A 23587-nucleotide genomic window follows, 5' to 3' on the forward strand; every position below is an offset into this window, starting at 1 on the left:
TTGAACCACCAGCCTTCTGGTTAGCAGTCAAGTGCCTTAGGCACTATGCTACCAGAGCTTCTAATGAGATAGTAGTTGGAGCATAATAAACCAAAAACCAAACCTATTGCTGTCTAGTTAATTCCGACTCAGGGCATCCCTATGTGTGTCAGAGTAGAACTACATTCCATAGAGCTTTCACAGTAAGGGCTCAATAAATAGTAATTTTTAGTATATTATTGTCTTAGACTATTGGTATCCCTTATTCTGTCTTCTCTTCCCAGAATGTGCTGGGAGTACAGGTTCCCCAACCCCAGCTCAGCTGACAGTCCCAGTTTGAGTGAGGGTGGGGCTGAGGCTGGGAGAGGCAGTGGGGTGGAGTAACTGGGTAGAGAATCAGAACCCTGCCATCCACTCTGCCCTGAAGGAGGTGTGGAAGTGTGTATATAAGGGGGGAGGAGGGTCAATAAAGGGGTCAAACAGCAAAATAAAGCTGGAAGATATATGAACACTTTCAGAGACAGCCCAGCTGAACCTGGTGTCTGCTCTCTGGATCTGAGGGGTTTGCCAAGGAATATGCAAACAAGGTCATAGAGGGGCCCTCTGGGTTCTATCAGACCCTGCTCCCAATTCTTTACATCTTCCTTATCCTCACCCAGTTCTATTATGGCATAAGTTTCTCCTTTCCTGTACACCTGCCCAGGAATACGACTTTCTTCTCTTCTTAGGAGGGAAGTCTTTTCTGAAGTCTGACCTCCATCTCTCGTGCTGCAGTCACAGACTATTCCCAGGGACTTGGACTTCCATTAGGAACCAGGCAGGGGAGCCTAACTCAGCACTATTAAGGAATGAGCAACATCATTATTTACAACGGTAGAGCCTTGAGACTTTTATCTTTGTAGCCAGACCCTCCCCCACTCCCCACAGCTTGCTTTCTTATCCGGAAGGAATGCTGAGCCCTGGGGGAGGGGGGGACAGGTAAGGGGCTTCCAGTAAGAGATAAAAACGGAGGAGGCCCTCCTTAGCTCTGTCGCTCTTCCTGGGTCTCTCTCAGCCTTCTTTTCTCCCCATGAACCCCAACTCACCCTTGAAGACAAAGTTATAATCCTCCTCAGTTCTGTTCCCCATCTTGGCTCCGCATGGAGGGTGTTAAGTGTCTTTGAGGGCAGAGGTGATGGGTCTGTGTGTTGATTCAGTGCCCTTAGCCCCCGGCTTTCAAGAGACTTGGACCCGCCCCTCCTCTCATTGGGGTTAAGGAGCTTCTGCAGCCAGAAGGATTCTGGGCAGACTCAAGACTAGGCAGGGTCTAGGAAGGCTCAGCTCTGGCAGGTGTGGGTACAGTAAGGAAGCTGAGAGGACGGAAGCTGAGAACAGGAAGAGCGGGCAGCTGGAGACCTGGGGCCCAGGTGGGTGGAGAGACGATTGCGTCATACAGGTTAGACAGGTTGGGTGTCTGCTCTCAGCTTGGGCTCCTGAAAGCAGGTAAGCAGGCTCCAAGGGGTGGTCTGGTAGCGTAGTGCCTAAGGTGTTTGACTGCTAACCAGAGGCTGGTGGTTCAAACCCACCAGCCACTCCTTGGAAGGAAGATTGGGCGATCTACTTCCATAGTGACACCACCTCGGAAACCCAAGGAAGGGTTGCTGTGAGTTGGATTCGACTCCATGGCAGTGAGTTTTTAAGGGGTGGTAGTAGTGGAATGGAGATGGGGACAGAACCTATGTAGAGTCAGCTGAGGGCTGAGTGCACACTGCAGGGATCCTGGGACCTGTGGCCAGTGGGGGCCCAGCAACCAGTTTGTTGGAAAGCCTCTCAGGAAGCAGAAACCCACTTGGCCTCTTGCTTTTCCTTCAGAGCAAGGTGCAAAGAGCCTCTGAGTAAGTGGACTGGGGGCTCTAGAGGAAGGGCTGTGGGGGCCATGGTCTGGGGCCGACAGGGTGCCAGTTCCCCTGCTTCAGTACAGAGCTGTGGGAGATGCAGCATAGCCACTTCTGCCCCTCCCTGCAGCCCAGGGCCTGGGATGGGCAGTGTTCCTCACCGGGGGTGGAGCTGGGACTTGCAGCCTGACTGCTTCCCTAAGACGGGTCCCTTACTACGACATTGGAGAAAAGGGCTAGTAGTTCCCTGTACAGTCATTGCCCAGGGTAGGGGGAGATCAAGGGCAGAAATAGCTAGTTGGGGTGAGGGGTTTGAGTGTAGGGTCAGGATTTGGAGATGTAGGCCTCTGAGAACCATTTTTGGGTTTCTTTTACTCCCTTCCCAGGACCTGAGGCTTCACAGCAAAGTCTTCCTGTCTGCAAAAGGCCTTAAGAGCCACACAACCTACTTGGGATAATCTATCATGTCTGTGTTGTTGTTAGGTGTCATCAAGTAGGCTCCGACTCATAGTGACCCTACGTACAATAGAATGAAACACTGCCTGGTCCTACATCACCCTCACAATCCTTGCTAAACTTAAGTCCAACGTTGCAGCTGCTGTCGAACCATCTCTGAGGGTCTTATCCTTTTTTGCTGACCCTTTACTTTACCAAGTATGATATCCTTCTCCAGGGAATGGTCCTTTCTGACAACATGACCAAAATAGTTAAGATGAAGTCTGACTACTCTTGCTTCCAAGGAGCATTCCGGCTGCAGTTTTTCCAGGACTTTATTCTTCTGGCAGTCCATGGTATTTCCAGTATTCTTCACCAACACCACAATTCAAAGGCATCAACTCTTCTTTGTTTTCTTCATTCATTGTCCAGCTTTCACATGCATATGAGGCGATTGAAAGTACCACAGCTTGGGTTAGGCACACCAGTCTTCAAAGCCACATCTCCACTTAACACTTTAAAGAAGACTTTTGCTGCCGATTTGCTCAGTGCAGTAAGATATCTGCTTTCCTGACTGCTGTTCCCTGAGTGTTACTATGGAACCAAGGATCCAAGTAAAATGAAGTCTTTGACAATTTTAATCATGACAATGTATTATAACGTACAGATTTGTCTTCATTGTTTAATAGTTTTCTTTTACTGTATTTGCATCATATATTAGACTATCCTTTGTTGCATTATATTCATTTCTATTATAAAATTTTCTATCGACATTAAAAAAAAAAATAACAACACCTCAAGAGCCAGAGAGAGTCTATGAATGCCTGGGAGAAAAGGAAGGAGGTGTTGGCCCCCTGTAAGTGGCCTGGAGCACCACACCCCTCCACCAAGCCTGGAATGGACACTGAACTCTTTGCCCAATATGACTCCCAGTAGGCCCTTGCTCCAGGAGCTCTGTAGCATAGTGGCTAAGGCACTTGACTACTAACCAGAAGGCTGGCGGTTCAAACCCACCAGCCACTCCTTGGAAGGAAGGTTGGGCAATCTACTTCCATAGTGATACTGCCTCAGAAACCCAAGGAGGGGTCGCTGTGAGTCGGGTCCAACTCGATGGTACATAACAACAAGAAGGCCCTTGCTCCTGTGAGCTCTTCCCAAGGTTTTGCCATCCAGGTGGGTCAGATTCTGCTGAGAGGCAGGTGCGGGGTGAGGTCATACCACCAGAGAGGTCAAGGGAGCACAGGCACACTGCCAAAAACCATTTGTTTTTGGGAAATCATGGCAAAGGAGTGGGTAGAAATCTGCCCTCGAAGAGCATGAGGAATCCTACCTATGAGCGATCCCTGGTCCTTCCTACCTCCTCCAAATCCCTCCCACCCAAGAAAGCAGCCAAGACACAAGATAGGAGTTTAAGTTTATTCTGGGACAAACAAAGTCTCATCCTCCCACCACAGCTCAAGTAGGTTTTCCCAAGGGGCCCTGCCCCTCTAAATGGTCATCTCTTTTCTGATCTCAGCTTCCATCGATAAACCTTTATGATGCCGCTACTTGGGTGAGGGGATCCTCCAAGTACTGCACCAAGGCCTGGGCCTGCAAGAGGGGAAGCAGGTATCAGTCTCACATTGGCCTTCTGCTAAAGGGAATTGAGATCCAGGAACATACCCCCACTGCCATCTGATCTGAACACCCAGTCTCAGCCTTCATCTGCTCCTGGGAGTTAGACCACACCAGGCACAGACGGACTGGGTGGGTGACAAAAGGCCCCAGCAAGGTAGTAAGTGTGGGAGTGGACCCGGTGATGAAACACAAACCCAGGCCCAGGACCGTGGAGGAATGGCTGCATACACACCTTGGCCTTGAGCATTCCGAAGCCCACAGTCTCCTTGGCATACATACAAAGCAGAAGGTTGGCCACTCGGGTGATGGCCACGCGGCCCTCCTGGTAGGGGAGGGAACATGATGGGTTGTGATGTTCTTCTTGGCACCCTCGGCCTCCTTTTTCCCCAAGGAGTCCCTCTGACCCATGCCCTGGATACAGCAGGAAATTCAGCTGGGGGGCTTTGGCTACAGCTCCGGACATAGGGTCCTGAGTGTCGGTTCTAGCCCCAGTATAGCCATCTTTTAACTAGGCTGCTCTGGGAAACTTAATCTCCCAAACTTGGTTTCTCTTCCTGTAATCTTTACCTCACTTCAGTTGATAGGAGTGCCAGTAGACACAAAGGAGTTTGTATCTGCAAAGGGCGATCCAAATGGGTGATGCTATTATTATAGGCTCAACCCAAAGAGGGATTTGGAGCAGCAAGCTTGTATTTCTCTTCTTTTCCCTTAGTAATGCTTTGCAAACTGCCAAGTTTGGCTCCAGGGTTAGGAGATCAATTTAAAAGTTTGATCAGCATTTAAAAAAAAAAAAAGGAGAGAAATGAAAAGCATTGCACATAGCATTTCATGAAGCTTTTGTTTTAGTGGGTATATGTGTGTATTGGATTATGACATAAAATATATTTTTTATGACTAGGTTGTGATTAAAAAAAATGTCATTACCCTATAGCACTAGCTCTGGGCTAGGCACCCCTTGAGGTCATCTGTTGAACTGAAATGGCATCCTTGATTGGACAGAGGGTAGGGAAGAAGGAGGTAGCCAAGTTATAGTGAAGACCCTTTCTGGAGAGTTTACCCTTGAGGTCTATTTAATTTGGTTCAGCAATGCTTCAGTAGAGAGCTACTCTGTACTGGGTCAGATGCTTCTCTAGCCTCATCTACTACTATTACTATTCACCCATGCTCATGCTATTCCAGTCCCATTAGCCTTGGTGTTCCCTGACCAGGCATCATTCTGCCACAGGGCCTTTGCACTTGTTTTCTCTGTCAGAAATGTTCTTCCTCCACATAGCCACATGCCTTAGTTTCCAACCTCCTTCAGATCTTCAATCAATTACCTTTTTAGTAAGACTGTCTGGCACAAGCTCTTCACACACCCTTTCTTGCTTATTTTGCTACACAGAATTTTTACCACCTAACATACTCTGTGGGAGCTCTGGTAGCATAGTGGCTAAGGCCCTTGACTGCTAACCAGAAGGCTGGCAGTTCAAACCCACCAGCCACTCCTCGGAAGGAAGATGGGGCAATCTACTTCTGTAGTGATATCGCCTCGGGAAACCCAAGGAGGGGTTGCTATGAGTCAGGTCCGACTCCATGGCACATAATAACAACAACATACTCTGTATTTTACTTACTGGTTTCCTGAGGGCTGAGATTTTTGCCTGTTTTGTTCGCTACTTACCTCACCTCCCCGAGTCCCAAGGCTACCACAGAGACTTAGTAAATACTTGTTGAATAAACAAATACAAAGGTTGAGTGAGGCAAGACAGTCCCTGCTCCCAAGGAATTCACAGTCTAATGGCCACTTCCCTTTTCCAGACTTTATTTCCTTTCTCTGTAAACAGAAGGGAATGGACTAGGGCCTGGAGACCCTGCCAACTTTATAGTTTTGTTGAGTCAGTGCAGCTGGGATGACAACACCTTGTGTTTGCACATCACTTGGTAGTTTATTCTTTCATATGATCTTCAAAAACCCAGTGAGTTACGGAAGGGTGTCTGTGTGTGTTATCGTTTCCACCTTAGAAATGAGGAAGCTCAGAGAAGTTAAGTGACTTACCCAAAGTCCCACAAATGATAAATGGCTGGCTGAGAGCAAAACCTAGTGAGAGCTCCAGGCCAGAACTCCTTCCTCACCACTACTTGATGCATAGAGCCCTGCCTATTATAAATGCTGCTTCAGATCAACTCTTAAGATTTTTCAGGAGATCCTACTCTAGCCCTCCGACCATCCAGGATGGGATCTGGGTTGCCCCCTGGGGATACCCTCGCAGAACAGAGTAAGCCAGGCTCCCCTTTCCATACCATGCAGTCCATGAGGATGAATTTGAGATTGTCTTCGTTAAATGCTTGGTTCCCGTTCCGGTCGTAGGCGGCCCAGATGTTACTTGCAATGGCTGCGGTGACCCGGGCGTCCGTGTCTCCGTAACCCGAATAGGCCAGCAGCGATCCCTCATTATTCAGCAGCCTGGCGAGGGGCGGTGAGGGTTATCAACAAGCCGGGGTTCCCATCCCAACTCCCGCCACTGGCGCTTCTAAAACTTAAAGGTCTGGGTTGAGTGTGTCTCGGAACATGCCCCGAACACCAAGCACGCCAGCTTCTTTTTTTGAGAAAAGCCCCTCCCGGCCAGTTTTCCCAGCTGCTGCCCGCTCTGCACCCTCTTTCTTTCCCGGCGATCCTAACCCACCCCTCCCTCAGAGAGCCGCTCGCCGCCCCACTCCGGGTCCAGCGCGCGCTGCTCGAGTCCTCGGTCCGCACTCACAGGGTGCTCTGAACTCCTCCAGTGTTGGCCTGGCTTAGCACCTGGGTCAAAGCCTTGGGGCGCAGCATGCCTGCGGCTCCTGACCCAGGATTTTGCACTCAGATACCCCGGATTGCCTCCCGCTGGTCTGAGCCTGCCACTTCCCGTAGACCAGCTGCCGTGCTCCGAAACGCCCTGGGAGTTGTAGTTTCCTGGCCTGGCTATTGTGGTTCTGACTTAGCTCCGTTCCACCTCGGAGGGTCCTGGGAATTGTAGTTCCTGTGCCCTCGCGAAGCACCCTGGGAACTATATAGCTTGCCTTTCCAGTCCGACCACGCGGTTGTGGGGGGAAAAGAGCGGGAGGAAAAGGCCCGTAGAAGTACTGGGATGACATTTAACCCCTTCGAGGAGCGAGAAGGCGTCATGTTCTCTTGGCAATCCACGATTCAATAATAATAATAAAATCTCTATATTTGTCAGGCACACCTTTGGTTACTTTCCAAAATAGTTTTCTATGTGTTACACGCAATGCTGTGAGATGAGGCTATAGGAATTATTATGTTGAGGAAACCTAGGCTCAGAAAGCCCATGCAGGCAAAATTCAGATCTCTAAAACAATGTTTAATCGTTCTTCATTGAAGCCACCACCCTCGGGGGAAGAGGGTCAATCCTAGAGATGAGTTCCTAGGTGGACGCCAGAGGTGGGAAAATTCAACCTCCAAATTGAGAAAGAGAAGATCTGGAAGGTATCTGGGCCTCTCAAGAACGACCAAGTTATCACAGGGGATGGTGATAAAGCGGCGACACAGAAAGTCCTTTGTCCCGGAGCGGGAGTTACCCTTGGAGGGGGCGGGGGCAGCCTTGGGCTAGACCCGGCCGCGGCGCGCTCGGGCGAGCTATGGTGGGCGGTGGTCTCTCACACCGAACCCGCCCTCTGCTCTCCGCCCCGGAGTTGAAGGACACGCCCCGCCCCAGCCCAGAGCCCCTTCAGGGGCTACGGCCTGGCAAGGCCCTGGTCCTAGTTCCCGAACCCGGGGCTGGGCCCTGGGCGGACCTCGCTGCAGTGGCCCCCCCAGTCCGCCCGGGGCGCTGTGGCTGCGGCTGGTCCGGAGGGGGCGACCAAGCCTTGGGGAGGGGAGGGGAGAAGGGAGTGTTAGAGGCTCCCGAGCCGTGCCGGGCCGGCCGGGCGGGCGGGGAAGAGGAGGAGGAGGAGCCGGGGCGGGCTGGCGGGCGGCCGGGTGGCGGCGGCGGCGGCGGCATGGCGGAGCCGAGCGGGGCTGAGACGAGGCCCCCCATTCGGGTCACCGTCAAGACCCCCAAGGACAAGGAGGAAATTGTGATCTGCGATCGAGCCTCGGTCAAGGAGGTAGTACGGGCGCGGGGGCCAATCGCGGAGGAGGTGCCTATGAGGAGATGGGGGGGCTCAGAGTGACGATCGGGGCGTCCCGGAGGGCCCTGGAGAGAAGGGCGAGGGTCCAGTTAGGACCCCTAGAAGCTGGAGGGAAGGAGAGGTTGGTAGGGGGCGCTCTGCGAAGAGTAGGTCTGGGGGAATGTGGCGCGCGTGGGGGGGCCTAGGGTTTACCGTGTGGCCAGAGCTGGGGGCGTGGTGGAGAGTGGAGAGGGGGCACCTTGCCTTGCGAACGGAGAAGGACCCTAGGTTTGAGGGGAGTGTGCGCTTCGGTGACTGATAGGGGTTCAAGGCGCCAAGGCTGATTAGGGGGCACAGCAAGGTGCTGAACGAGAAGGGTCGGGGGAGGGGGGGATGCAGAAGGAAAGTGCCTAAGCGCCTACTGTGTGCTTCCCTGTATGCCCAGCGTCTTGGGAGAAAACCTGCCATGGTTAGGGGAGGATTTACCTCTGCCCAGATCCTTTCTACTCTTTCAAATTGAGGTGGTTCCTTTTGATTCTCAGCTCCTCAGAGGTTTAGGCAGTGTGCAATACGTGCTCAATAAAAATTTGTTGAATGATAGATTATTGACTATGTTCTTCACCCTCAATGGCTGCCCCAAAATTTCACATAGGCGGGGCTTAAGATAGACTATCTGGTTGGAAGAGAGGGACTCTAAACTGTCTTTGCCTAGCAAGTGTACTGTTTTCACTTCGGAGTGTCTAATTGTTTTAGGGGGAGGGCATGATAAGAGTTTGGGGATTCCAGCTCTCCGTAGGCAGGCCTTGTTGTCACCATTGCCTCCCATTCTTATAAAATGACTCCATTCCAGAATTTAAATCCTTTTTCCTGCACAGCAGAATTTGAAATCAGCTCTAGTTGAGAGGAGGCATTATGTCTGGCTGAGTAATTAAGAGGCTGGTCAAGGCCTGAGTCCCCTTCTGCTCAGGATAAACTACTTAACCTCTCTGATCCTTACTTTTCTCATTTTAAAAATGGAAATAGTAATTAGTACTTATCTTATGGGACTTAGACTGTTAACTGGTGAATAGAAAGTGTTTCATAACTGGGGTCTATTTGTTGTTGTAGTTCAGAGAATGCTGGAGCAGGAACGGAATAAAGAGAGATCTGAGAAGAAATGGTTGAAGTGAGATAGGGCCTGGGTCCAAGGCTGTTTAAGGAGTTGGGATGAGAAGGGCTGCCCAGGCAGTGCCCTCACAGGGAGTGGGCTGGAGGGACTGAAGGTGGTGTGGCAGGTAGCAGCAAGGGCTTTCTAGGGAACTGAGAGAGAAGCCTCTCATTGGTCCATTTCCTTGGTTCAGAAAGGAACTGCTTATTGCAGTTTGAGAAATGCAGCAGAGAGTGAAGAAAGGGTTTCCTATGACTAGAGGTGGGAGCAAGGGAATGTAAAAGTTCTGGAAGAAGAGGCAGGGTCCCTAGTGGGTGGAGCCCAGGCAGCCTCCACAGGGACCTCTCTTTCTTGATCCCAGTTCAAAGAGGAAATCTCCCGGAGGTTTAAGGCCCAGCAAGACCAGCTCGTCTTGATCTTTGCTGGCAAGATTCTCAAAGATGGGGACACGTTGAACCAGCATGGGATCAAGGATGGGCTCACTGTCCATCTGGTCATCAAGACCCCTCAGAAGTAAGTTCAGGAGATGGGCAGGGCCAGCTTCTGATTGGGCCTGTCACTCTCACTTCCCCATAGGCTTTCTCAACCATCAGCTCATCGAACCTAGAAGGCCTATATGCCAAGGCCTGGGAAGGTGGATCTTGGATGTATTTTCAGGCAGCACTATAATCTCACCTCCCTCCAGGCCTTCCTAGCGAAAGGATTCTGATTCACCCCTCCCAGAATGCCCTGAAGACAGATAATACTAGCTCCTCCCTAGCTCTCCAGTTTACTGACCTCCCCTTCCCCTCCCTTTCCTGCCTCAGGGTCATAGTTAGGGTAGTAGCTGCCCAGCAAAGAAACAGTGATCTGATCTTTGTGGTGCCTTCCCTATTCTTGGGCTGTGCACTCCAACTAGATTCTCCTTTCTCTGCCCCCAGGGCTCAAGATCCAGCTGCTGCCACTGCTTCTTCCCCCTCTACTCCAGACCCTGCCTCTGCACCCTCCACCATGCCTGCTTCACCTGCCACCCCTGTCCAGCCCTCTACCTCTGGCAGCGCCGCTTCAGATGCTGGCAGTGGAAGCCGGAGGAGCAGTGGGGGGGGTCCCTCTCCAGGGGCTGGGGAGGGACCCCCCAGTGCTACCTCATCCATACTCTGTAAGCCCCTAGAGAGGAGAACACAGTTCTGTTTTGGTTTGGGGAGTTGAGGAGAGCCAAGAGAAGGGAGAAACATGGTCGCTGATCCTGGTCTGATGGGGATAGGAGACCCCTGGACATAGGGTTCAAACACTGGTATTTGAGCCAAACCTGGGAGGAGGCTAGTCTATGACAGCTTCCTGGAGGAGGGGAGCATGGCTAAGTGTCAACAGTGAAGGGAAAAATGGGGCTGGAGATGTCGGGGAGCCCTGGGTGAGGATATTGGAAGAACCTGTGAGTTTGGGAAAAAAGTAGGCCTAAGATGAACTAAAACAGGGAATTTTTATTTACTCAGGCGATTGCTGATTGCCCACTCTGTGCTAGGTACTGTGCTCAGCTCTGGGGTTATCTAAGCCTCTGCAGTCAAAGAGGTAATAGTCTGTTTACAGTGGATCAGGGCTAGGCTGTGGGAGTAAGTGGAAATGAAGGAAAAGCAGAGAACAGATGGGCTCCATTTTGGAGTTCGGAATGTTGGTTTGGCGAAGTGGGGGAAAGGCTGCTGGAGCTGTGACCCTGCTCCCTCCCCACAGCTGGCTTTGGGGGCATCCTGGGGCTGGGCAGCCTGGGCCTGGGCTCTGCCAACTTCATGGAGCTGCAGCAGCAGATGCAGAGGCAGCTGATGTCCAACCCTGAGATGCTGTCGCAGATCATGGAGAACCCCCTGGTCCAGGATATGATGTCTAACCCTGACCTGATGCGCCATATGATCATGGCCAACCCCCAGATGCAGCAGCTGATGGAGCGGAATCCCGAGATCAGCCACATGCTCAATAACCCTGAGCTCATGAGGCAGGTGGGTACAAGAGAAGGTAGGGTGAGTGAGGAACACCTGGAGCCCAGCCGTGCCCTGCCCAGCTTTTCCTAGCTTGTCCTACATTGATTGTTTATCCATTCATTTGGCAGCCATGTTTAGACACTAGGGGTGCAGTGATGAAAAGACACAGGTCTGGCTTTCTTAATGGGAAGTGGGACATTAACAGGCCATAATAATACAGTGTGGTTGGTGCTGTCATAGGAATAATCACAGGATCCTCCTAGAAGCCCAGAGGAGGGCAGGAGGCCTCTTGGAAGAGGTGTCATGCAAGTTGAGACCCAAAGAAGGAGGGCCATGAACCAGAGGAAGAAAGTGAGAAGAGTGTTTAGGGCAGAGGCACAGCAAATGCAAAATGCTGGAAATGAAAATGAGTGGGATGTTTGGGGAGTTGATGTGGCTGGGCGGGGCCCAGTGGGGAAGAGTCCCAGGAAAGGCAGTTTGGGTGTTGGTCTTTGGGAGCGCCATCTCTTGGCCCACTCACTCCACTAAGGAACAAGAATAAAGGACCTGCCCAGCAGAGCTGTGGATACCAGTGCTAAACACATTAGAAAATAAGTTCTAAGAGGGCAGCAATTTTTAGTTTTTTGTTCCCTGTCTAGAACAGTGGTTGATCTATAGTTGAAGTTGTTAGAGGCCATCACTTTTCTACTCATAGCAACCCCATGTGACAGGGTTTTCTAGGCTGTAATCTATATGGAAGCAGATAGCTACATCTTTCTCTTATGGATCTGCTGGATAGGTTCAAGCTGCCAGTTTTTTTTTTTTTTTTTTTTTTTTTTTTTAGCAGCCAAGTGTTTAACCATTGCACCACCACGGCTCCTTTGGTACCTAGTTGTTGTACCCGATTCATAGCGACCCCTCCTTGGGTTTCCGAGGTGGTATCACTATGGAAGTACGTCACCCAGCCTTCCTTCCGAGAAGTGGCTGGTGGGTTTGAACTGCCCACCTGCTGGTTAGCAGTCAGGTGCCTTAGGCACTATGCTACCAGAGTTCCTTTGATACCTAGTAGGCACTCAATAAATATTTACTACAAGAAAACAATTAGTCCAAAGGACTAATGCACCATGAGAACCCCAGCCTCCACAACCCCGAGTCCAGAAGAAATAGATAGTGCCCAGCTTTTCCTAGCTTGTCCTACAATGATCTCACAATAGGAGGAATCACAATAGGAGGTCCTGGATACAGTGAAAGAAAAATATGGAACAAAACTCAAAATCATGAAGGAAAACAAAAACAAAACAAAAAATGACCAGGCTTATTGGTCTGATAGAGATTGGTGGAACCCCTGAGATTATGGCCCTTACACACCCTTCCAGCCTGCAACTCGCTCCTCCCCAACCCCCACCTCCCACACCACTCCCACACAACTTTCAGCTGAACAATAGACAGGCCTGTAAGGTGAACAATAACACCAGGGAGGTACTTACTTCTCAGAACAATCAACCATAGGAGATCAAAAGGGCAGCATTTGCATTTGCTCAAGGATAAAGCTCAGGAGGCAGGAAGGGACAGGAAAGAAGGACCAATGGAAACAGTAAACACAGGGAGGAAGTGGGACAAGTGCTATTACATTGTGGTGACTGTAATCAATGTCACAAAACAAAATGTATATGAATTATTGAATGGAAAACCAATTTACTTTGTAAACTTTCACCAAAATCAAAAGAAAAGGTTAAATAAATAAATAAATATTTACTGCATGAGTGAATTGTGGGGCAAGAGATCAGAGGCTGGGTATACTATATTACATCTAAGGTGCCTTAGAAGAGGCAAGTGTGGGGCATGGTGAGGAAGGAGGGAGAGATGGTAGAAAGGGAAAGTATTCCGAGCTGGATACAAAGTAGCTATGCTCATTTTTCCCATCATGTACTTCTCTCCCCTGGGGTTGACACAGGTCATTCCTTAATTGAGAATGAACCATTGCCCCCACCCTTGGCACTTCTCAAGGTGCTGTCAGGACAAGACCTGAGCTGGAGGTGAGGGGTTAGAGGTGTTGGTAACACTGTCCCAACCTGAATCCTTCTCTATTTGTGGTTATATGCTAGGAATCACAGATTGGTCTTGGTCACACAGACTGACCTGACCTTGAAGCCTGGCTACATCACTAACTGGTGGTATATTCCCAGGCAGCAAGTCAGGTAACATCTCATCTGCAAAACAGGGACAGAAATATCTACCTGAGAGGGTTATTATGGACATTAAATGACTTAACTTCTGTGAAGTATCTAGCCCAGTGCTTATATGGGCTGCTAAAAAAACAAAAAAGACAAAACCCTCTGCCATCGAGTTGATTCCAACTCATCGCGACTCCCATTGGGTTTCCGAGGCTGTAAATCATTATAGAAGTAGATTGCCTCATCTTCCTCCCACGGAGCAGCTGGTGGGTTTGAACCACTGGTGACCTGATTAGCAGCCAAATGCCTTACCCACTATGCCACCAGATATCTCTAATAGGTTGCTCAGTAGATGTTAATTTTCTCTTCTGCCTTCCCTCTCTCACTCAGGTCCCTTTTTACCCTGTTTCCTCAGTGCTCCCTGACACTTCTGTGGACCCTCTGATCCTGAGGGAGGGAAGCTGCTGCCCTTACTTACCGGGCATCATTGTCCCCCACTTCAAAAAGCTAACCAAAATACCCATGGGGAGGCAGGGTTAGAGTCAAGATTACAGTAGAGGAAGTAAGTCCTGTTCACCCTACTCCTTGCCACTGTGGGGCAGTTCCTGCACCCTGGACTCTGGTCCTGATGTAGACCCCTCCTTGGGCCCCCCTCTTTTCCTAGCTTTGTCCTCCCCTGGTTCCAGGGCCCATCCTGTCTCTCTCCCCCTCTACCAGACCATGGAGCTTGCTCGAAATCCAGCCATGATGCAGGAGATGATGCGGAACCAGGACCGGGCCCTGAGCAACCTTGAGAGCATCCCTGGAGGGTATAATGCCCTCCGCCGCATGTACACGGACATCCAGGAGCCCATGTTCAGTGCTGCCCGTGAGCAGGTGGGGGCTGAGGCTGGGCCAATGGGAGGGGCTGTCTGGGCTTGGGATTCCCTGCCCCCAGACCCAGGCTCATGGTACCCCTTTCTTTCCCCACCCCCCTGATGAGTGAGTCTTGGCTTGAAGGCTAGCTCTCACCACTGTATGTAGGCAAGGATGGCCCAACTCTGCATGAGTCATTAGAGTGGAATATAGTAGAGTTCCCTGGAGAAGCGGGTGGGGTGTAGTGTCAAGGGATTTGATATTGTTCTGACAGATTTCTTACACCAGTGGCTCAAAGGTTGTGGGGCAGACCTGGGGGCAGACAGCTGCCTCTAGCACAGTGTGTCTTGAGTTTGGTCTATAGATCACCAGCATCAGAATCACCCGGGGAGCTTGTTAATGAGATTCTTGGTCACTACTTTGAGCTATTTATTGACTCAGTCTCTGGGGTTGAGTTCCAGGGATGTGCACTTTCAAAAATGCTTTAAGAATTATTTCCAAGGACACAAAAAGTATAGATAAAAATATAGCATTCTCTTATATGTAGCACCCAACTTTATCTAACCCTAACACACTGTCATATATAGTTTCAATGCTTATTTGTGTTTATTAAAAATGTAATTTATACTAAATGAATTATACATTTACGCATTTCAAAATTCAGTAGTTGCAAAAAGTAACCAAGAGGTTATTCAAAAAGAATGAAAAGGTATTCAACCTAAACAAAAGTACACAGAGAGGATCCTTTTATTTTTATCTCTCAGCAATCTCTTATCTACCCCAGAACTAACTAATGTTGTTAGTATTTTGTATATTTTTCTACACATATTTAATATTTGCAAATTAAACATTACAGATAGAATTGCAGCCTTCATATACCCCTTCCCCTCTTTCCCTCTCCGAAAGTAATTACTACCCTGAAGTTGGTGTTTATCATTCTGGTTAATTTCTTTATACTTTTATTACCTACGTGTGTATCCCAAAAACAATCTATAGTACTGTTTTGCATATTTTAAACCTCATGAAAGAAGTATCATGCTGTTCATATCATTTTGAACTTGCTTTACACATTTAAACGAAAACGTTTAACAACACGTTAAAGAATGTTTTATTGAAGGGTAAATACATACAGAAAAGAACACCTATTGTAGATATAGAGCTTGATGAGTTTTCACTAACTAAACACGGCCCTGGGACCAGCATCCAAGTGTGAGGCTGAGAACTCACATTCCTTTTACCTGACCAGTTTGTGAACCCCACATACTGAGGGCCCGTGCTTTCCCAGTGGCTTGTTTATGCTGTCTGTGTCCTACATCAGGTATCTAGATGAGTTTGTCACTTGCTGACTCTGTTCTGTTCCACTGGTCAGTCTGCCTGTTCCTGCACCGTCTTTAGTAAGTGTTTAGTAAGTCTTGGTATCTGGTACAGTGAATCCTCCACCTTGTTCTGCAACATCGTCCTGATTATTCTTGTCATTGCTCTCAAATAAATTGTAGTAATTGCTTATAGGGATCAGCTATGGATTTTTAAATAAATTTATTTATAATTTTATTTAAGTTTTTCATTTTTTTTTTTTAAATCAAAGTAATATACGCATCTGATAAATCACATAACTGAGAAAAGCCTATAACAAGCACTCCAGCTAATTCTGATGCACACTAAGGTGTGAGAACTACTGGTTTAGCTAAAAGGATGTAGCATTTGCCATCAATAAACCTGGGATCAAATACCCACACCACCATTTTCTAGTGTGATTTTAAGCGAGTTGCTTAACTTTTCTGAATCTTAGCTTCCTCATTTTCAAAATGGAGGGAACATGTTACAGCAGAGATTTTCAACCTTTTTGGTCTGAGGACCCCTTTATACTCTTAAAACCTGAGGGCACCAAAGGGCTTTTGTTACTGTGGATTATATAAATAACTATTTTCAAAACAAATATTTTAGAGGAAACTGTGGCCTTGTTTTACGTTTTTGCACATCTCTTCAATATCTGGCTTATGATAAGAAAAGCGGAGTCTGCTTTGCTTCTGTCTTCCATCTGTGGCAGTGTTGCATGTTATGTGGCCTTTGGAAAAGGCCACTGTACCCTCATGAGACAAATGAGAGTAGAAAAGTTTTGAACCTCACAGGGGTCCTCCAACCACACTTTGAAAAAACTGGTGTATTAGAGGGATATTGTAAGCATCAGTATAAATATGTTAGGCACATAGTAGGTGCTCAATAAAGGGTGGGTGTCATAACTATGGGTGGTTCTAGGAAAGGTTCAAGTCCTTGGGGTGTACTGGGAGAAACAAAGCAAAGGGGCCAGAATTAGGTGAGTCTGGGCAAGTTACCAGAACAGGAAATCTGAAATAGGGATTAAGACCGAAACCGCAGAGCATGAACCCTGGCCTTTGAGCCTGTTATCTGAACATGCATCTGGTGAGAAGGAACCATGACTTAGGGCAAGAGAGTTCCTTCATCAGCCCTGGCCCCCATGATCCATTTTGAATAAACAGGAAAAGTGACTAGGTATGAAACCCCACATGGGGAGGGGCTGAGACTGCTCAGAGCAGTGCCAGGGCATTGGGGAGAAAGAGCTGCTGAGTGCTAGGCCCCTGAGGAAGGAAGGCTGAGCAAGGGAAGTGGAGTCTGAAACCCTTACAGGAAGTCCCTGGGACAAAGCTTTGTCCTGGGTGTTGGAGGAACCAGAGAGAAGAGGTTGGGTACCATGTAATGTGAGCAGACCCAGATACCATCCTGAGTATCACAGTGAGGGGCCTGGTGCTAAGGGGACAGGAGAGAATAGAGGGCCTGTCCAGCTGAAGTGACCAGTGTGAGGAGGGGAAAACGGGGTGGGAGAGTGATGGAAGGAGAAGACCTAGGGAGCATCTTCAGTCAGAGGACTTGCCAGTGTGGGGCTCTGTTGTGGGGTGCCTGAATGAACAGAGAATAACAGTTTGGGGGCCTAGGAAATGAGAGAGAGCTGCTTTGGGGAGTTGGGATTGGACTGGGGTGGCTGGATAAAGGGGGCTTGAGGTAGATTGGGGTTGGAGTAGGAGAGCCAGGTTTGAGAGCCGGCTCCCATCAAGCCAACAATACTTATTGAGCACCTACTAGTGTCAGGGGCTAGGTGTGCAAAGATGAATCTGAGATTGGCTGTGCTCCTTGAGAGCTATAGGAAAAGAAATACTTCCCTACACAATGGGAAAGGTGAGTAAAGTGGAATGGGGACACAGGAGGATACTAGAGACTGAATATTTTAGAGCCACAGGGGAGATGAGAAAGTTATCTGAGGGATTCAGTTATCCAGTCATAAGCACCAGCAAGGCCAGGGTGGAGCTGCCCACTGTGGAGCAAAAACTCAGCTGAGGACCTCCATGGTCTTAGATCTCTCTCCCTTTCCTGGGGAAGGGGAGGCTATTAGGTGAGAAGAGAGAAAGGGCCTAGCCCTTGTCCCTGATTTGTTTCAGGCCTTAACCCAAAACCTTTCCCTCCTCTCAGTTTGGCAACAATCCCTTCTCTTCCCTGGCCGGGAACTCCGACAGCTCGTCCTCCCAGCCTCTGCGGACTGAGAATCGAGAGCCCCTCCCTAACCCCTGGAGCCCCTCGCCCCCCACCTCCCAGGCCCCCGGGTCCGGTGGGGAGGGCACCGGAGGATCGGGGACCAGCCAGGTGCACCCGACAGTCTCGAACCCCTTTGGGATCAATGCGGCTAGCCTGGGGTCAGGTATGTCCTAGGGTGGAAGGAGCTTAGTGGGGTCACCAGGGCAGGCCCAGAACTGAATGGGGTTCACACTGCTACAGGATATTGAAGATGGAGGTGAGACTATATTGAAGCTACTGAGGGGGCTGCAGCCTGGGGAAGTGGCCAGGCCCCTCCGAGGGTAAGGGTTGGTTCTGGCCATGTCTTGATGTCTCTGGGAATGACCTAAGTGGGGGCTCAAGAATAGGCCAGGCCTCCCCTCCCCTGAACTCTTTGAGCACTGCTAGTGCTATCCAGTGTAAATGGATCAGACTGAGGAGGGGGTATTGGAGGAGGATCAGGGCAGACATGGGGCCAGGTAGACGTGAGACTAGGGGAGAGGGATACGCAGAGCTGCTTTATGCAGAAGTGTAGGTTAGACTGCACAACCCCGGGGGGGACCATTTATGTGGATTAGGGATGTACACATGACCCTGAGGATTGCTTTGGTAGATGTCCTATAGATTTCTCTGTACCCTGGGGGACATCCTGATTGGGCAAATCCCTTCCCCTCTATGTGCTTCATTTTCATTGTTTGTAAAATAAGGCACTTGAACTTGATCCTTGGTTTTTCAGTTGTGGTCCCTAGTCCTGGGGGGTCTGGACCATCTCAAGGATGAGGGAGAACATCCTTAGACCCAACGAGAGCATGAACATACTTGGGTTTTGAGTGAGATTTGGTTTGAGGAAAGGGTCTCTGCTGCTAAGATAAGTTCTAGGTTACCTTTAGCCAATCCTTTCCAACTCCAGCATTATCTGAGCTGTGGCAGGAGCTGTCCAGAGGGGCATGAATCAGACTCAGTTGTCAAGTGGCCAGTCCTTAGCAAAGGAGATGGGAAAGGGGCCAGGCCATATCAGGGCAAGGTGACCTCAGAGTTAGGAGAGACTTGGACCCATGCCACATATGTGGGTGACCATTTTACCATTGCTTTTCTGAGTTTCGTAACCACTCAGTGTCTAAAGGAAGGTAGATAGAAGTGAGTGAGGCATCTGGTTTCCATCTGGGTCCCTTCTTTTCTGTTTTTTTCTCCCCTTCCTTGTCCTAGGGATGTTCAACAGCCCAGAAATGCAGGCCCTCCTCCAGCAGATCTCCGAGAACCCCCAGCTGATGCAGAATGTGATCTCAGCCCCCTACATGCGGAGCATGATGCAGACGCTAGCCCAGAACCCTGACTTTGCTGCTCAGGTATTGAACTGGCATGAGGAAGTGCCCTGGGGAAAGGGTGCCCCTGGATGGGCAGTTTCTTGTGGTCAAGTGCAGACTCTGGAACCAGGCTGCCTGAGTTTGTGTCCCCAGCTTTGCCACTTCCTAGCTGTATGAGTTAAGCATGTTATTTAATCTCTGTTCCCTTATCTGTGAAATGGTGATAATAATAGTTTCTACCTTATAGAATTGCTGTGGGGATTAAATGAGTTAATACACGTAAAATGTTTGGAACAGGACATGACACGTGTCCTTGGAACATCATCATCATCATGTTCAGACCCAGGGCTGAGCACCCTGACTCCAGATGCTCATCACTGCTCGGAGAATAGTTTCACTTCCTCTCACTGTCCCACTTAGGCCTTCAGGATACTTTGAAATCCTTGGAAAAGCTGGCCAGATTTCCTGTAGCAGTAGGTGGGGCGAGGGAGTCTGAGGATGTGGGGAATTCAAAGACAGAGGGGCCCAGGCCTCCTGCTACTGCGTTCACCTTGGCAGATGATGGTGAATGTGCCGCTCTTTGCGGGGAACCCCCAGCTGCAGGAGCAGCTCCGTCTGCAGCTCCCAGTCTTCCTGCAGCAGGTGAGTGAGGAGCCCAGAGAGGGTGGAGGTTGAATGCAAGGGGTAGACTCTGAAGCCCAGTAGGTGGGATGGAGGGTGGGTGCTCAGAGTGAGGCAGAGCTTGGCTCTGGACTTAGGGTTTGACTGCTTCCCCTTTCCTGCTACTTCTTGTTGCTTTTCTCTCTTGGTTTTCCCACTAGATGCAGAACCCGGAGTCACTCTCCATCCTTACCAATCCTCGTGCCATGCAGGCACTGCTGCAGATCCAGCAGGGACTGCAGACCTTGCAGACTGAGGCCCCTGGGCTAGTCCCCAGGTAAGGGTGGGGGCAGATAGGCAGCTAGGTTCTGACCGCCCCTTCCTTTCAGTTCCTCTCTCTGCCACTCTCTGAGCCCTGCTGTCTCCCTGGCAGCCTTTGTGTTTCTGAGGGTCTGTTTTCCTGTTTCCTCCAAACACTGGGATTGGTGTCACCCAGTGAGGTAACTAATGGTGTCACACACACCCTTCCATGTGTACCTAGATCTGCTTGCCCCCCTATACCCCAATATCCTGTTGGCTAAGGCAGAGACCCTCCTCTCTGCCCAATGGCGGGTGCCATGGCCAGCCTGCCTGCCCTCTGCCTGGTAGATGAACAAAGGGGCATGGGTGCTGATGAGTTACCTCATTGAGTGATGGGTGACACCGGCCGTAGTAACAGCATTGCTTTGGCAGTCCACCCTTCTGTGGGGTGCCTGCCTGATTACCTCCACCACACCACCATGGACCCTGGGTTCATTTTGATGTCACCCCCTCTGGCAGTGTCAGAGGGTATTCAGCAACCTCCTAGTGACACCACTGCCTTCAACTACTTTTCCTGCTAGATCTCACATTTCCATCCCTTTCTTGGCTGCCATTTCCCACCTCTCAGTCTCTCATGCAGTTATCTCCTACCTGTAGCCTTGGCTCCTTTGGGATGTCCCGGACCCCAGCACCCACGGCAGGCAGCAACGCTGGGTCTGCACCTGAGGCACCCAACTCCTCACCAGCCATGCCAGCCACATCTTCTCTAACAGGGGCCTCTAGTGCCCAGCAGCAGCTCATGCAGCAAATGATCCAGCTTTTGGCCGGAAGTGGAAATTCACAGGTACACGGGGCAATGGGGCTGGTGCTGGGCTACCACTTCCATCCTGGGCAGAATCAAGGGTAACAACAGGGTGGAGACAGCAGAGCAGGCTTCTGAGGCAGCCAGACCTGCTTGTAGAGCCTAGTCTGCCAGTGACTAGCCTCGGGTAAGTTACTGACTGAGTTCAGTGTACACGACTGTGAAATGGAGGTGAGAATAGTAATAGCACTTACCATGTGCTAGGTTTTGTTCTAAGTGCTTTATGTACAAGAGCTCACTTACTCCTTACAACAGCCTTGTGAAGAAGTCTACTAGCTCTGTTTTACAGAGGGAGGAAAATGAGGTCCAAAGAGGTTGATTTGCTTGCTCAGGATCACATAGCTAGTAAGTAATGGAGCCAAGATTCAAACCCAGGCATTCTGGCTTCTGAATTTATACTTAAACCACTGTGTTATACTTCTACTTATATCAGAAAATTCTTTTGATAATTAAAGTACTCTCCATCTCTGAGACTCAGAGAGAAGGATTCTGGGAGGTGTAATGACACAAAGTCAAGCCCAGGAGTATGAGGAAGGAATGGGGAGGACTCTGAACAAGCCCCTTAACTTCTCTGTGACCTCTGTGACTCATCTAGAAAAGCCAGTCAACAAAAATGGGTCTCATGTGTGCCGAGCTTTGTGCTTGGCACTAAGAAAGCCAGGCCAGGCAATCTCCAAGGTCCAGTCCAACTTAAATTCTGTGGACTGTGAAGAGAAGCAACAGAGCTCTGGAAAGGGCTTGTCTACTGCAAGTCAGGGGCCTTTGTGGCCGACTTGCTCTTTGGCCCTAGGCAAGTCTTTTCCTTTGCTGGATCACACTTCTCTTATCAACAGACAGACTGTGATTGTTGGGCTCCTAGCTCTAAGATGAGTCTTCTGTTTTTATTTAGGCTAGTGCTTCCCAAACATCCCTCAGGAAAACATTTCTAGGATGTTTAAAGGAGTGTCAAGAAGGAAAAGCCTTCTGTTTTGTAAATAGCTGTGTTTGTTGATCAATTAAACAAAATTAAACAGGTTCTTTCCTTCCCGAGGTCTTTAATATTGCTGTGTGTGTGATGATTGGCAAGGAGGGGAGATAGGGGTAGTGTTTAGGCATGCATTTTTGTTTTAATGGCTCTTTTTTTTTTTTTTTAATTATTGCAACTATATTGGCAATGAAACAGTCCCCATTTCAATAATCGTCACATGAACAGTTAAATATGTTCATTAAGTATGTTCAACATGTTGTTCAAGCATGCATCTTATTTGACCTGAGAGCATTTGGCTCTTGGAGTGCCTGTTAATACTTCCGGAGTGTTCATGGAAAGCAGTTAGTAATATAGGGGTGATCTAGGCCTATCAGTTACTTTGAAGTTTTAAGATACCATTCATTATCACACAGTTGTCTAGTGACTTAAAATCCAGGCTCCTTGCCCCCCAATCCCCCACCTACCCCCATTTGCAGCTTACTTTCCCCTGCTCCCTTGATTGACTCTGAGGACATTGGAGAAGGCTGACTGGGCCTTGTTCCTCCACTATGAACCCTCAGATTCAGATAGGCTTCAGAGGTTGGTTTGGGGCCCAGTTCACAAGGCCTCTCCCCTCCAGGTGCAGACGCCAGAAGTGAGATTTCAGCAGCAACTGGAACAGCTCAACTCCATGGGCTTCATCAATCGAGAGGCCAACCTGCAGGCCCTGATTGCCACAGGAGGGGACATCAACGCAGCTATTGAGAGACTTCTGGGCTCTCAGCTCTCCTAATCCTTCAGCCCATGCCTCCTGCCTCTCCCTTCCCTCGATGCCAGTGTTTAGTTCCTCTGACAACCCCCACCCTCCAGAGCTTGTCATCCCTTCTGTTTTCTCCCTTGTCCCCTCCAGATAAGCAGAGTGACTTTAGAGGCATGGGTCCCAACCCCGTAGCTCTGTCCAAGAATTTTGGCTTTACTTCTACACCTCTTACTGAATTTTTTCTCCTGATCCTCCTTGAGCACAGCTATTTAAACACTTTTCAATTTTGTTTGATTGGCTCCACTTTCTTGTTCCACAACCATCTTTTGCACTCTCCAAACTTGTCATTGTCAGTGCAGAATCAAAGGAAGAACCAACTCTCTGGTTTATAGGAACAGGGTCTTCCATCTGTACCACTAGGGTTTTGCTTCTCTTATGTTTACTTTTAGTAACTCTTTCTTCTTTTTTTTCCCCCAACTCCCTCTGAGCCCAACCTCTGCTGAGAAAAGGAGCAAGGGTAGAGTTTCACACTCTGAAGGAGGGCCAGGTGAAACAGGCTGTCTATGATTTTCTTCCTCACCCCCTATTCTGATCTAGTACTTTTTCATGGCTCTTTTGGGACTTCCAGGGGGAGGAGGAAGATGCTATTCTCCCTGTCTGAAGGGGAAGAGGAGGTACAGACCTCTGGACAATAAATCAGCAAGCCCTGGACCAGCCCAATGGAGAGGAGTGTGGAAAAGAAGGAAATATGATTTTCTGGTGGAAGGGCATGGGGTGGATAATGAGTAAAGGCTTGGAAACTGGAATTGACAGTTGTGGAATAGGAGCACTAGTAGTTCTTTTATGTGAGAAAGTCCAGGTCCAGGCCTGACAGTGGAGACATAGAGATGCTAATGGAATTTGAATTGAAGAAAGGGGCTCAATGAAGCAGAAGAGCTGTGGCTCACAAGGGGTCATATTGGCTCCATTTCCTCAAATACACATGCTTATACACACACATACGTACACCTACACAAACATTTCCATAAACCCAAAACCTGCCTGTGTCCCTAGAATAGGGGTACCAGTGTCTTGAGCCCCTCTCCAAACATGAAGGGAATTGTGATCTGTCTTAGCAGTGGGGAAGTTGTGTGTGTGTGTGTATGTGTGT

The 23587-nt window shown here is 49.3% G+C and overlaps 3 protein-coding genes across 3 annotated transcripts in view; 1 reads left to right on the plus strand and 2 right to left on the minus strand.

The window, feature by feature from the left end:
* Positions 1 to 1107, minus strand: part of RAB25 (RAB25, member RAS oncogene family) — a 7409-nt gene extending 6302 nt beyond the window's left edge. Inside the window, exon 1 of the mRNA XM_007948451.2 lies at positions 1065 to 1107. Within this exon, the coding sequence (XP_007946642.1) occupies positions 1065 to 1107 (43 nt within the window). The remainder of the gene's footprint in view (positions 1 to 1064) is intronic.
* A 2714-nt stretch (positions 1108 to 3821) lies between these two features.
* LAMTOR2 (late endosomal/lysosomal adaptor, MAPK and MTOR activator 2) lies at positions 3822 to 6714 on the minus strand. Its single transcript, XM_007948452.2, has 4 exons — positions 6647 to 6714; positions 6189 to 6351; positions 4138 to 4227; positions 3822 to 3878 (listed from the first exon to the last, which is right to left on the minus strand). Exons 1-4 carry the CDS (start codon positions 6712 to 6714, stop codon positions 3822 to 3824), a joined length of 378 nt encoding a protein of 125 aa, XP_007946643.1.
* A 1169-nt stretch (positions 6715 to 7883) lies between these two features.
* UBQLN4 (ubiquilin 4) lies at positions 7884 to 22470 on the plus strand. The gene is made up of 11 exons (XM_007948454.2): positions 7884 to 7991; positions 9503 to 9654; positions 10062 to 10279; positions 10849 to 11111; positions 13964 to 14122; positions 17585 to 17810; positions 18872 to 19011; positions 19528 to 19611; positions 19791 to 19906; positions 20527 to 20713; positions 22318 to 22470. The coding sequence occupies exons 1-11, from the start codon at positions 7884 to 7886 to the stop codon at positions 22468 to 22470; spliced, it is 1806 nt and encodes a 601-aa protein (XP_007946645.1).
* The last annotated feature ends 1117 nt before the right edge of the window (positions 22471 to 23587 follow it).

This window comes from Orycteropus afer, unplaced genomic scaffold, assembly GCF_000298275.1.
Source record: "Orycteropus afer afer isolate SDZICR_OR568_19922 unplaced genomic scaffold, OryAfe1.0 scaffold00217, whole genome shotgun sequence".
NCBI lineage: Eukaryota > Metazoa > Chordata > Mammalia > Tubulidentata > Orycteropodidae > Orycteropus > Orycteropus afer.

What these genes read in the sequence shown, in the direction of transcription:
- LAMTOR2 (XM_007948452.2), bottom strand. Translation starts at nt 6,714, where the DNA reads ATGCTGCGCCCCAAGGCTTTGACCCAGGTGCTAAGCCAGGCCAACACT. An exon ending in GGAGGAGTTCAGAGCACCCT is followed by an intron (nt 6,352 to 6,646) that starts GTGAGTGCGGAC and finishes GCCCCTCGCCAG; the next exon opens with GCTGCTGAATAATGAGGGAT. An exon ending in TCGGAATGCTCAAGGCCAAG is followed by an intron (nt 3,879 to 4,137) that starts GTGTGTATGCAG and finishes CCCCTCTTGCAG; the next exon opens with GCCCAGGCCTTGGTGCAGTA.
- UBQLN4 (XM_007948454.2), top strand. Translation starts at nt 7,884, where the DNA reads ATGGCGGAGCCGAGCGGGGCTGAGACGAGGCCCCCCATTCGGGTCACC. An exon ending in GTCATCAAGACCCCTCAGAA is followed by an intron (nt 9,655 to 10,061) that starts GTAAGTTCAGGA and finishes CTCTGCCCCCAG; the next exon opens with GGCTCAAGATCCAGCTGCTG. An exon ending in ACCCTGAGCTCATGAGGCAG is followed by an intron (nt 11,112 to 13,963) that starts GTGGGTACAAGA and finishes CCCCTCTACCAG; the next exon opens with ACCATGGAGCTTGCTCGAAA.